The sequence below is a fragment of the Sinocyclocheilus anshuiensis genome, unplaced genomic scaffold (assembly GCF_001515605.1).
Source record: "Sinocyclocheilus anshuiensis isolate Anshui unplaced genomic scaffold, SAMN03320099.WGS_v1.1 scaffold741, whole genome shotgun sequence".
NCBI classification, from domain to species: domain Eukaryota; kingdom Metazoa; phylum Chordata; class Actinopteri; order Cypriniformes; family Cyprinidae; genus Sinocyclocheilus; species Sinocyclocheilus anshuiensis.
This window is the reverse complement of record NW_015539867.1, coordinates 130994-144462: the sequence shown is the minus strand read 5'-3', so window position 1 is coordinate 144462 and position 13469 is coordinate 130994. Positions and strand designations below refer to the sequence as shown.

Genomic DNA, 13469 nt, shown 5'->3' with positions numbered 1-13469 from the left:
CAATGTTGAAAACAGTTTTGCTGCTTAATATTTTTTTGGAAATCATGATACATTTTATTTCAGGTTTCTTTGATGAACATAAGGTTAAAAAAATAGCTTTTATTTGAAATAGAAACATTGTTAACATTATAGTTATACAAATATGCAATCTTGCTTCTAAGTGATATTTAGATATTTTTCTTTAAATAAAAACACTCATTAAGAAGATTATTAGCATAACTTTTAGCATGATTTCATTTTTTTTTTGTAAATGCCTTCACATGTTTAAAGTTGGCGCAACATAATTGATTATAAGATATGCAAAAATTAGTGCCATTGTCATTGATACCACAATTGGGGCATAATATGACCATACACAAGCATAAGATGAGATTTCAGCGCTACACTGAAAAAAATGATACTACATTTTTTTAAGGTAAGTGGTTGCAAACAATTTATTATAGCTACAATTAAAAAAAATGTTGAAAGTTAGTCAACTAAATTTGTTTATTTAAATGTAGCTATTAATAGTAATTAATTTGCAATAGTAATTGATTGCAACCACTTATCTTAAAAAAAATTAGTAAATTCAATGAATAATTTTTTTCAGTGTATGGTGACAATGATAGTGACATAAATTTGTGAAAAATCTGTTCCCACACAAAGCTATCAAATGTCTTTAGATGACCTGAAAAAGGACACACGTTACCTGTATGCTTTTGGAAAAGAGCAGCATCAACATTCCCCAAACATAATAATGTCACTCGGGTTTGAACCACATGAGAGTGAGTAAATGATGTAGTGATATGCCGGTATCAAATTTTGATGTTGCGATTAATTGCTAATGCTTTTATCACGGTATACGGTATTATCATGATATTGAAATTTAGTTTAAAAAAAAGTGTTGTCATAATACAGTATAACAGGTTTAATAACTTTTTTCTGATAACAAAAATAACATTTAAATACATTAAAGCAATACAGAAAAAATTATTAAACATTTTACACAGATTAAAGTGCAAAATAATTATAAAGACCAATAGGTATCACTTTACAATTAGATCTCATTAGTTAACCTTAGTTAATGCCTTAACAATCACAATGAGCAATAGCTACATTTGCTATAAAAGTTATTAATCTTTGTTAAAAAATAAAACTCTTAGTTCATGTTAGCTCATTAAATAACACGGTTGCAACTTTTAATTTTATTAAATATTGGAATTACCTAAGATTAATGAATGTTTAGAAGAATTTTTCATTGGCAGTTTATGTTAACTAATGAATTAACTAATGTTATCTAATGAAGCCCTAATGTAAAGTGTGACCGAACAATAAAGAATCAAAACATTTTCAAACAATATCTAGGGCATGTTGTAGTCCAGATTAAAATGTAAAAAAGTTTGAAAATAAATAGCCTATTAAGTCTAAATATTTAAGTATTTGGCGCTGTGATGAACACCATAGCGAATGCAAAAATCTGAATGGCTATTTAAATAATTTAAACACATTTCAGAAACAGAAAGTAGCACAGCTGTTTGATTACAGGTTTCCGGGTTAATGGCTGCATTTATGCTGTTCAGTGCCATCTGCTGTCAGAGAGTGAATGTGCGCTTTCATCCAGAGATCTCTCACGCGTTCCACCATGAGCTTCTCATCCGTGCTTTGTTTACATCAGCGGTGTTGTGCATTGTGACCAGTTGATGGGAAAAGTATTCTTAAAATGCATTCAAAATTCGAAATAATTTGAAATAAATAATTATTATAGGTATTTTTAAGTGCCCACGATAACAATATCGTGCATATTCATTATCCTGAATATATCACATTAACGAATACTGGCACATGGCTAAAATGATGACAGGACTGTCATTTTGGGTTTAACTGTTCCTTTAAGATTGTAAACAGGTATACGTTTGATATTCTGTGCTCAGCTAAAATACAATACAATTTGCAAGTCTATTTTTTATATGATTGAATTGTTTTCAATTATTTTTCGGGGGTTATGTTCTGGTTTGGTGCCAAGCGTGAAAATGTTTAACTTTCCTATACGAGACTTGAAAGTGATTAGAGTTTTGGAAGTCATATTGAATAAGCCTGAAGAACGAGAGGTGTGTGTGTGTGTGTGTGTGTGTGTGTGTGTGTGTGTGTGTGAGAGAGAGAGACAGAACAAGCACAAAAAAAATCACACAAACGAAAGGCTTGCTGTAACAGAGAGATAGAGACGCGGATATCAATACACAGACCTTTTAATGGCATTCAAAATGCTGCCAAAGGACGAATGAAAGATGGGTAAAGTGGGACTAAAATAGAAGCCCAACAGAAAAAAAAGAGGGCTGCTATCTGAACAGGCTGTGCCAGATCTCAGATTACACCCTGAACTCACGAAGCAAACTCAATCAATACTCTTCCTTTTGTCATTTTAAAAAGGCACGGTCATGCAAAAACCTGGCTCGAATTAAAGCGGAAATGCCCACGCTGATACATGCGCAGATAGAGCCGAGCCAGCAGGGGATTTGGACGCATGACAGCCGCAGACTACAAATACACAGCTTCATAAAGAGAGATGACCCCAAAACGGTGAACTGCAAACATCAAACAACATCATTTGCACAGAACCAAACACAAAGGAGCAACATCTGTGTGGAGAGGGAGAAATCACAGGAGATGGAAGCTCACCTGGATCCATTTGTCTGGCACGGCCATGGTCAGACGATAATCAAAGCCCAGTCCTCCCTCTTCAATGGACCTGCACAGGCCTGGCATCCCTGATACATCCTACATAAAATCCATGAGGAATGGAAAGCAGTAAATGTGTGAACATGTGCACTGCCTTTTGGAAAAATGCAGATTAAGCTGTGTCTTGGAACACCTGGCTTCTATCTGGTCCAAGCTGGTCATGACAAATATCTAACCATTCGTTAACCAAGATACATTTAGTTGGCAAGCAAAATGACATCAGATATTTATGGCCAAATTTACTAAATTAGCAAATTAGCATTAGAGTGCAATTCCATAAAAGCGCAGATGGGAGGAGAAAATTCTGCGGGTGATTCACTAACAATGCGCACATTAAAGAACACAGACACAGCCAGATCATTTCTACAATGACCAGTGGAATCTACCAAGAGCAGCGCAAATTACCGCCTGCTTTAAGACATGTTCTTTATGCTTTAAATAATGGCATAAATACCAGTAATTTGATGAGCTCAAACGTTAGTTGCATGATTCATTTTAATACTCTCCTCCCTTAAATTTTGCGTCTGAAAGGGAAACTCCTGCAAATGCATATAAAGTCAGGCACAAAAATAACTGTGTCCACACCTTTTCAGCGCTAATTCTTCACTGCACGTCTTTAGTAAATCCTGACAGTTGTTTTAACGCAAAAAGACGGTTTGCACTGGCGCAAGCTGTTAGTAAATCTGGCCCTTAGTCTTGTTTTCTTAAAAACAAAATTACATTTGTTTTTTTGCTTAAAACAAGAAAATTATCAGTAAATCAAGTAATAAAAATAATCTTATTCCCCTTTGTATTGTTTGTTTTTCTTGCACCACAGACATATTTTTTTTAAGCATAAACTCACTAAATCAGAAAAAAGACTTAATATCTTACATCACTTTGCTTCCCAAGTAAATGTATCTTGAATTAAGAATGTTTAGATATTTGTACTGGAAAACAAGACAAAAATACAGAGAAAGAGACTCATTTTTTTCAGTGTAATTAAAGTGAATGAGGAGTAAAAGCCACAAATGACCCTAAACACCAACGACTGCACCTCTAAAGACCCCTCTGTCAAGCTCCTGAAGTATGCAGATGACACTACAGTCATCGGTCTCATCAAGGATGGAGACGAGTCTGCTTACAGACAGGAGGTTAAAGAGCTGGCTGTCTGGTGCAGTCTTAACAACTTGGAGCTGAACACCCTCAAAACTGTGGAGATGATCGTGGACTTCAGGAGGAACCCCCCCTGCACTCCCCCCACTCACCATCATGGATAGCACTGTAACGACAGTGGAGTCATTCAGGTTCCTGGGCACCACCATCTCTCAGGACCTGAAGTGGGACACTCACATTGACTCCACTGTTAAAAAGGCCCAGCAGAGGTTGTACTTACTTCGACCGGTGAGGAAATTCAACCTGCCACAGGAGCTGCTGAAACAGTTCTACTCAGCCGTCATCGAGTCTGTTCTATGCACTTCAATAACTGTCTGGCTGGGAGCACATGGCTTGTGTTGTGTTTGTCTGTTGCCATGTGCTCTCTCCTGTCTATTGTCTTGCCCCTCCCATCTTGTTACCTCGTTATTGTTTAAGTTGCTCCACCTGTGTCTCCCTCGTTAGCCTCCTCGTTTGGTTCCTATTTATTCTCCTGGTGTCTGTCATCCTGTGCTGATCCGTCATTTCTCATTGTGTGTGTTTCGTGTCTGCATGTGGTGCCGCTTTAGGCTTGCCTGTCTGTTTTTCCCCCTCGGGGTGGTTTGAATTTGTTTTTGTTTAATTTTTATGTTTAAAATAAATAACCATTTCTCCTGCAATTGAGTCCTCGCTTCATCTCCCCGCACGCACCGTGACAGATGTTGTCTCTGTGTACTGGAAGCTTGTGACACTATAACAAATTCCTTGTATGTGCAAACATACTTGGCAATAAAGCTCTTTCTGATTCTGATTCTAAAAGCATCATAAAAGTGCTCCAAACTATTTTTTCCATGTGTCCAGAAGCTTTGTATATCTCCCCTCCATTAAGCCATTTCCTCCTGCAACAGGAGCATTGAATCAGTGAGTTGAACTTGAGTATCAAATTAGTCCTATTTGTGAATGAATCATTCAGACTGGTTTTGTGAATTGGATCGACTGATTCATTGAAAATATTTGATTTACAATATTATTTCATTCACAAATCTGACTACTTTTCTAACAAATGTGCTAAGGATAGCTGTGGTGGATGTCAAGATTTTCAGTGGATAATGACACAAATTCACACAAAGCTATTAACCAGTTAATATACCTTAGACCAGTTTAGACTATTTTGAACTGGAATTTTCAGCAAAGATGAAGCCAAGGTGCAGAGAAAAACTGAGAAAAAATAATATATAGAGAGAACATTTTGGATCGAGACTGGCAGTTCCATTGAGATCTGACCATTCCTGTGTCCAATTTCCCAATTTATATGCACATTAGGGTTAAGAAAATGTAAGGATTGAAAATGGCAATCCAGAACACACTTTAACTGAAGGAGTCACTTTCTTTGGCAAAACTCTTGATGCTCAAAAGCAAAGTGTCCATTGGCTGGACAGTGAGAATATTAATTTCAAAGGGTTTTTGAACAAAAATATTAATTCAGATTTTATTTTCTTGCAGTGAGAGGGTTTGGGATTGAGTAAATGTATGGAACGAATGTTGTCTGGTTTGAGGCAACCCTTGAGATACAGATTCCGTCCATCTTCAGCTGTTGTACTCTGCTACTTCCCCATTCATTCTGTACTTTTGATTAATAACATTGGCAGATGGGCGAATTAAAGCAATTTGAAAAATGCCTGCTTCTATTACAATCTGCCTGTGGGTCATATGAGACCAGCGAAGAAGAGAGCAAAACAGACTGTGGCGCAGATCCATACGGAGCCTGCCCCTGAAAATCTCTCCTGCTCTTTTCTTGAATCTTTTGGCCTTAATCACCCAATTATCAGCCTGATCCATTAGCCACAGCATTCAGCTCCGACCTCACAGGAGCTCAGCTTTAAATAAACACACCAGCACAGAGCAGGAGAATAGAAAAGAATGAAATGAAATTTCCACTTGGGAGCGAGAAAAAGGTAATGGGAGCTGTAATTGGTCGGAAAGAGGAAAAATTATACCTCCTGTGAAAAAATAGAAATGCACCGCGGTGCAGGTAGACTCTCACCTCTGCTACAGTGATGCATTGTGGGTAGAGCTTGTGGAGAATGTGATTGGCCAGCATCAGATAGACAAGTGCATCTTCATCCACATGTATCCCGAAGTACTCGCTGTAGTTCCCCGAAAACGACGTGCCTGGGCAAAACCAGATAATTTGACTGTGTGATTCAGAGAAAATGTCCAGTGGGATATGGATTAATGGCATCACAATCTTTTCACAAGTGTAATCATTTTACTGTAATATGCACAGAGCGGCCAAGGTCTCCCATAATTTATGATAATGGTCTAAGAGGGCCTTTCAAAACTATTCATGCAGTTTGTACTTTTCCTCCATATTCGATGATTCGGAGCTTTATTAATACAACAGAAATGACATAGTTGACATGCCTCTTACACACGCTTCATGAATCAATGCATCAAAGCCTTCACATTTCATCTGATTGAACTGATTCAGAGGCACTTATACAGACTCGCTCTCTCTATAGACCAATATAGACAGTGACATTTGACATATATGAAGTACACCATTTTCTTCTTGAGGTAAATAAAACATTATATGGACACAGCAATGCATATTAAATAAAATAAATTAATCAGTAAGTTTGTCTCATTTTCAGTAAAAATGAAATGTCCTTACATAGGATAAATGTTAGACCTACTTGAGAATGAAAAGCAAATTTGCATTGCATGTTTTCAGAGAGTTGGCTGCATCTGTCATTAATTTTTCTTAGCCTATTGCAAAATTGCTTTTTTCTTTTCTTATTTTAAGCATGAATTAAACAATTTAGTGAGTTTAATGGTAGGATTAGAAAACTGGTTCTTATTCAGAGTGACGTTAATTTCAGTTTTCACAGTAAATCAGCATACAGCACAACTAGTGTAGACCGATTCCTGAATGAATGACTCTTATGAGCCGATTCTTTTAACTTTTAGTGAATCAGCATCCAGCACAACCAGTGTAGACCAACTCCTAAACGAATGAATCTTATGAGCTGATTCTTTCAGCGTCTAGTGAATCAGCATAAAACACCACCAGTGTAGACTGATTTCTGAATGAATTACTCTTATGAGATGATTCTTTTAGCTTTTAGTGAATCAGCAGCACAACCAGTATAGACCAATTCCTGAACAAATGACTCTTAAGAGCTGATTCTTTTAGCTTTTAGTGAATCAGCATACAGCACAAACAGAGTAGACTGATTTGTGAATGAATTAATCTTAGAGATGATTCATTTAGCTTTTAGTGAATCAGCATACAGTACAACCAGTATAAACCGATTCCTGAACAAATTAATCTTATGAGCCGATTCTTTTAGCTTTTAGTGAATCAGCATACAGTACAACCAGTATAAACCGATTCCTGAACAAATTAATCTTATGAGCCGATTCTTTTAGCTTTTAGTGAATCAGCATACAGCACAACCAGTGTAGACGATTCCTGAACAAATGATGCCTTTGAGCCGTTTCTTTTAACTTTTAGTGTATCAGCATGCAGCACAAACAGTATAGACCTATTCCTAAATTAATTAATCTTACGAGCTGAATGATTCTTTTAGCTTTTAGTGAATCAGCATACAGCACAAACAGTGTAGACTGATTTCTGAATGAATTAATCTTATGAGATGATTCGTTTAGCTTTTAGTGAATCAGCATACAGCACAACCAGTATAGACCAATTCCTGAGCAAATGGCTCTTACGAGCCTATTCTTTTAGCTTTTAGTGAATCAGCATTCAACACAACCAGTGTTGACCAATTCCTGAACAAATGATTCTAAAGAGCTGATTCTTTTAGCTTTTAGTGAATCAGCATACAGCACACACAGTGTAGACTGATTTGTGAATTAATTAATCTTATGAGATGATTCGTTTAGCTTTTAGTGAATCAGCATACAGCACAACCAGTATAAACCGATTCCTGAACAAATTAATCTTATGAGCCGATTCTTTTAGCTTTTAGTGAATCAGCATACAGCACAACCAGTGTAGACAGATTTCTGAATGACTCTTATGAGCTGATTCTTTTTAATCAACCACATGAGGGATCGGAACTGAAAACATTAAATAAATGATTAAAAAAGAAAGAAAGAAAGAAAGAAAGAAAGAAATTTACATTGATACTTAGATATTTTAACAGGAAAAGACCAAATACTATTAAGACAATGATTTGTTTTTACAATGAATGATGGCTTGTTTACAGGTGCAGAACAACTAACCGATGCCATGATGGTGGTACAGCATTGAAGTCACAGCATCAAACCTGAAGCCATCAAAGTGATACTCCTCCATCCACCAGCGCAGGTTTGAGAGGAGGAACCGCACCACCTCCCAGCTATGGGAAACAGAGAAAGACATTTTCAGAGCTTCCACATAAAATCGACCCTTGTCTGATGAAATAAGAATCCAAAAATCAATCAACTAGAACACACTCTGGTGCATATAAATACAAAAAAAAAAAAAACATGTCAAGCTGTTCACAAACGACACATTCTACTTGTAATATCTGTTCAATGATTGGCTCATCTGCCACAATGTTTTCGAATTATCTTAATTTGGGAATTATCTTCAATATTTAAATGTGCAATTAATTGTAATTTTTGTAAATTGTGTTTAATTTGAGTAATTGGCATTTCATGTAATGAATTCATTTAAGTTTTAATTGATTGACAGTGCTTAAAACACACATTTGAGTAATGGATTCGTTCTCTGATTAAATAGTAGCTGTAACACAAGGTTGGTTGATTCAGCCCAAAAAGACAGATGGAGAGAAAAAGAGAGAAACAGGCAGCAGGAGCAGCAGGTTGGGCGGCTGGTGGTGGTGTGATTCCCTGAGGAGAACGATGAACAGTGTGTGAACGAGGAGGAGATGAAACTAACTCAAGACTGAAACCATTCTTTCGTGAGAAATGGCACTCTGAGAACAGCCTCCTGCTCTCCATTTATTGCTCTTACTGCTTTCCTTCATCCTTAACTGTTTAAATCCTGCATGAAGAGTATTACCCTAATAATGTCCTAGACCAGGGGTTTTCAAGCATTTAGATGCTATGGATGCCAAAATATGATGAACCCCTTGAAAGAATTATATGCATTTCATATACAGCCAAGACCCAACTATTCTATGCAAGAAAAGCATTGCATTACATCTCACAACATGTTGTTTACTACTGGCTTTTATATTGTCACTGCACTGAAGTCAAAGCTAATTATAATATATATATATATATATATATATATACACTGTATATATCAGTGGCGTGCGGCAAATAAATATCAAAGAACAGATCATTTATTTAAAACTACAAAAAACGAGACGACAACGGAACTGGAGAAGATGGCATTCTTTCAATCTCCACAAAGAATTGTACCATGGCAGAACAACTGTTTGTTGCAGACAACAAAGTGATGTAATGCTACGTTTTATAATAAATGATAAGACACTTGTTCTTTGCTTTGTTTTATTGTAAATAAAAAGACGTAACATTAAAATATATTAAAGTGCAAAACACACACACAAAACTCAAATACATATGGAGGGATGGGGTACTAGCAGACCAATCACAGCGCTCGCGGTCCGCGTAGATTTGACGTGCTGTCCTATTTGACTTAATATCCTAATGATTTTTGGCATAAAAGAAAAATCGATAATTTTGACCCATACAATGATTTTTTGGCTATTGCTAAAAATATACCCCAGCAAATCAGTGTTTGAACCATTAAAGAAGAAACTGCATTTTAATTTCTGGGTAAACGAAAAATTAATGGACGCCAAAGTACACGGAACCCTTAGACAGGGCATTTTGAATTTTTTCTTGGATGAAAATGAGGCTGTGAGGGATAAACCTAGTTTGTACAATGGCACGCACTGTGTATAAAAGCCCTACATATACTTTCCATAAGTCACAGGCAACTCACACCTGTTTTATTTTTGAATGCATTTATAGTTACTTTAATTACAATAAATTACATTATGTAAGGAATAATTGATGACGAGCCGGTGAATTATTAGAAAATAATGCACACCCAAGGTGATTTTGGACCCATAGAAACGTCTCGGTTACGTATGGTAACCCTCGTTCCCTGAGGGAGGGAACGGAGACGTCACGTCGGATGACCGACGAATTGGGATCTCGCTTAGAGAAACCAATCTACTTCGAGTGTAAACTAAACGAGCCAATGCACATTGGCATGCGATTATTGCATCCAGCTGCCGCTGATCAGATTGGTCTCTCTAAGCGAGATCCCAATTCGTCAGTCATCCGACGTGACGTCGAGAGTGACCGACTGAAAAGGAACTATTGCCGCAAAGATAGCTATAGCCTACTACAGACATTTCATGAAGTAATAAATGCAAAAATAATCTTCACTGTATACATTAAATATAGATGATTCTTATTAAAGTTAATAAGTGATTCAATCAAGAGCAGTGAGTGATTTTCTCCTTTTCTTTTGTTTGATTAACATTTATGACGCAGTCGGCGGCTGCAGGTTTATGCTGTTGCTTTAAGATCTGACGCATAGATCAAATATTTTGACAAATACGTATTTCTCCCAACTGTTCAAGTTCACTTAAGACAAAACCGACTGCATTTACATGAATAGTCTCCAAGATGGGCATTTTGACATAACTTTTCGTGTAAGTATGTAGCAATAACAGAACTTAAGAGAACTTAAGCAAAAGAGAACTCGGCATTTGATAATGCACTGAGTCAGTGACATGTCCGTCAACTGTCCCTGGACTCGGTTGGACTCTGACATATTTTCCGAGTCCGAAAGGCTCGAGTCTGAGTCAAGTCCGAGTAAAAATGCATCCGAGTCAGTGACAAGTCCGAGTCCTTTAAAAAACTGTACTCGAGTCCGAGTACGAGTCTGAGTACCCCAACTCTAGTAAATATATCAAAACGTAATTTTTGATTAGTAATATGCATTGCTAAGAACTTGATTTGGACAACTTTAAAGGTGATTTTCTCAGTATTTAGATTTTTTTGCACCCTTAGATTCCAGATTTTCAAATAGTTGTATCTCGGCCAAATATTGTCCTATCCTAACAAACCATACATCAATGGAAAGCTTATTTATTCAGCTTTCAGATGATGTATAAATCTCAATTTCGAGAAATTGACCCTTATGACTGGTTTTGTGGTCCAGAGTGTATATATAGATACACAGACAGACAGACAGACAGATAGATAGATAGATTTCTCTGTCTCTCTATATATATATATATGTATCCACATTTTAGCAAGAAAATTGTGTAAATGTGTAAGAAAAAAATTAATGTAAAAATATTTTAAAGTAATATTCTAACTCCTAGTTTAAAAATCCTGCCTTAGAAAACACCCTAACAACTGCATAAAAAAAAAAAACATTAAAAACTCTCCAAAGTTTTTGCACAGAGAGGTACCACTCACCTTTTCTTCAGAAAATATAAAATTCAAGTTTTAGTACAGAAACCCACTCAGAGTTGAAGTAAACCGAATGTATCCCCCCGATGCACAGTGAAACCATCACAGTGTAAATAAGCCCTGATATCCCACTCACTTTTTGGATGAGGCCCTTGCACGGTCTCTCCTCATTTCTCAATCCTTCATTCCTGCAATTAAACTAAGTACCACGTTTTCAACAGTGGGCCTATGAAACCATCCCAAAGTAAATCTAACTTTCTCGCCGTCCCCCGTCTCGTGTGCATTCAAACATGTGATTAGGTAGAACAGCAGGGATTCAATCCTAACAACGTTATGCTTTTAATTCTTTGATTTTAACTGTGTCGTAAAAGCATTCAGACTCACTGCAGGAGCGTTCAATTCATTAAAAAGCGATAAGAACCTCTAGCATGCCATAGTGCTAAAAAGTACTCGACAAACTGAGTTACTTCACTACTTTTTTAAACCCGCTGACCAAATTCGTGTCACGTCCGCAAACAATTTCTACAACCACAGCTATATTTTCAAGCAGGCACTGATGTATTCAGTCCACACTCATAGAGATGTGCTTGAAGTCATAATCGCGTGCTTGCATGCTTGTATGAATACATACGAGAGCGTTCACTGCAGAACACGGCAGCAGGCTTTGGCAAGAGAGTCACCAGGGGTGGTTAAAAGTAGTTTTGCCTCGGCTTTGTGGAAACCCTGGAGGTGTTCGGTTCAGACCTGTAAGTTTCAGATGTATAACATTTGGACAGACCCAGGAGTGCATAGCTGTGGGCCTAAAGAACTGTAGCCCCTACAGAAATCAAACAATACAGCAAATAAACTTAGATATAAATAATATATAAATATAATTATTACATAAAAAAATAAGCAATCATTCATAAAACATTAATTAGAATAAAATGAAAAATGTATAGTAATAATAATACTAATACTAAAACTAACAATAATAAATACATAAACTATAATATAAACTGCAGACCTCTATTTCACATAAAAACTCACAATCCACAAAAATGCACAGAAATCCACAACATCTATTGTTGTGCATCTGTGAATAAATGAATGGCCATTATAACAATTCAATCTCAGCAAATGCACTCTCCATTGCCACATCCTCCCCTTTCACACACATACACGGTCTTTCAGTGCAGAGATAGAGTCTTACCGCACACTGATAAAAAGCCATGCATATTATCCCGATATGAAGCTTTCATAAACAGAGGCAGATTGCATTTGTGCATCTGTGGAATCTAACGGGAAGCTGCTCTGATATGATAAGGTTACAGAACCCACAGGCCTGCCTCCACCCTCACCATAAACAGATTAGGACCATCACCTCAAACTGACAAGAAACGAGAGAGAGAAAAGGTGGGAAGCACAATAAGATTCCCACAGAGGCCAAATAGAGATGAGTGATGAATGGTCGTGATAGTTGAAACCCCCACAATCCTTCAACTTCAGACCATTTTTAAACAAATCAGCCTTTTCAAACCTCAAGCACTCCAGCAAAGTAGGGCATTGCTGATGTGTCATGACATCAAACCATTTAATATGATTTTCTTATTGAAATCTTTGAATACATGCGTGTATTTGTGCTGTAGGACAAAGGTGAGAGCGCAGGGCAGACGCTGGAGCCCGTGAGGGTTTATCATTCAGGAGAGCGCTGGTAGTGGTCAGACGGGCCACTGACCAGGACCTGAACTAGCAGATCAGACAAACATCGAACATCATCTGCTCTGCATGTTCACAATAGACGTGTAATACACCGTTAAACACTTCAATCTGACAGTCAAACTATGAGAGCAGCCTCATTCTGCTCGTATGAATTTGACACACGTTGTTAGAGGCTGTTTTTTCACCAAAACGCTTCTCACAATGAATAATTTAGCAGAAAACTGACATGAATGATGCATCTCTCTAAAGAAATGTTAACTAAATGTATGAGAACACATCAGTGTTGCTTTAAATATGAACACTTTAGGCTTTTAATGGATGTTGTTTACTTAACCTTTGCCATTAAAATTATAACATTTCCATAACTGGACTTATCTGTGCATTGCTAATAAATGATAATCATAATGCCATTTCTATTATAAAACAGTCAAATATTGAAGCAAATATTGAAGCTGTGTGTATATATATATATATATATATATATATATATATATACAGTGTAT

At 36.8% G+C, this 13469-nt stretch overlaps 1 protein-coding gene across 1 annotated transcript in view; it reads right to left on the bottom strand.

Annotated features, from left to right (window-relative positions):
- Window positions 1-13469, bottom strand: part of LOC107685012 (1,4-alpha-glucan-branching enzyme-like) — a 163955-nt gene that overhangs the window by 57872 nt on the left and 92614 nt on the right. Inside the window, exons 8-10 of the mRNA XM_016481431.1 lie at window positions 8080-8195; window positions 5873-6000; window positions 2656-2754 (exon numbers count right to left, since the gene is read on the bottom strand). Of these exons, the coding sequence (XP_016336917.1) occupies window positions 2656-2754; window positions 5873-6000; window positions 8080-8195 (343 nt within the window). The remainder of the gene's footprint in view (window positions 1-2655; window positions 2755-5872; window positions 6001-8079; window positions 8196-13469) is intronic.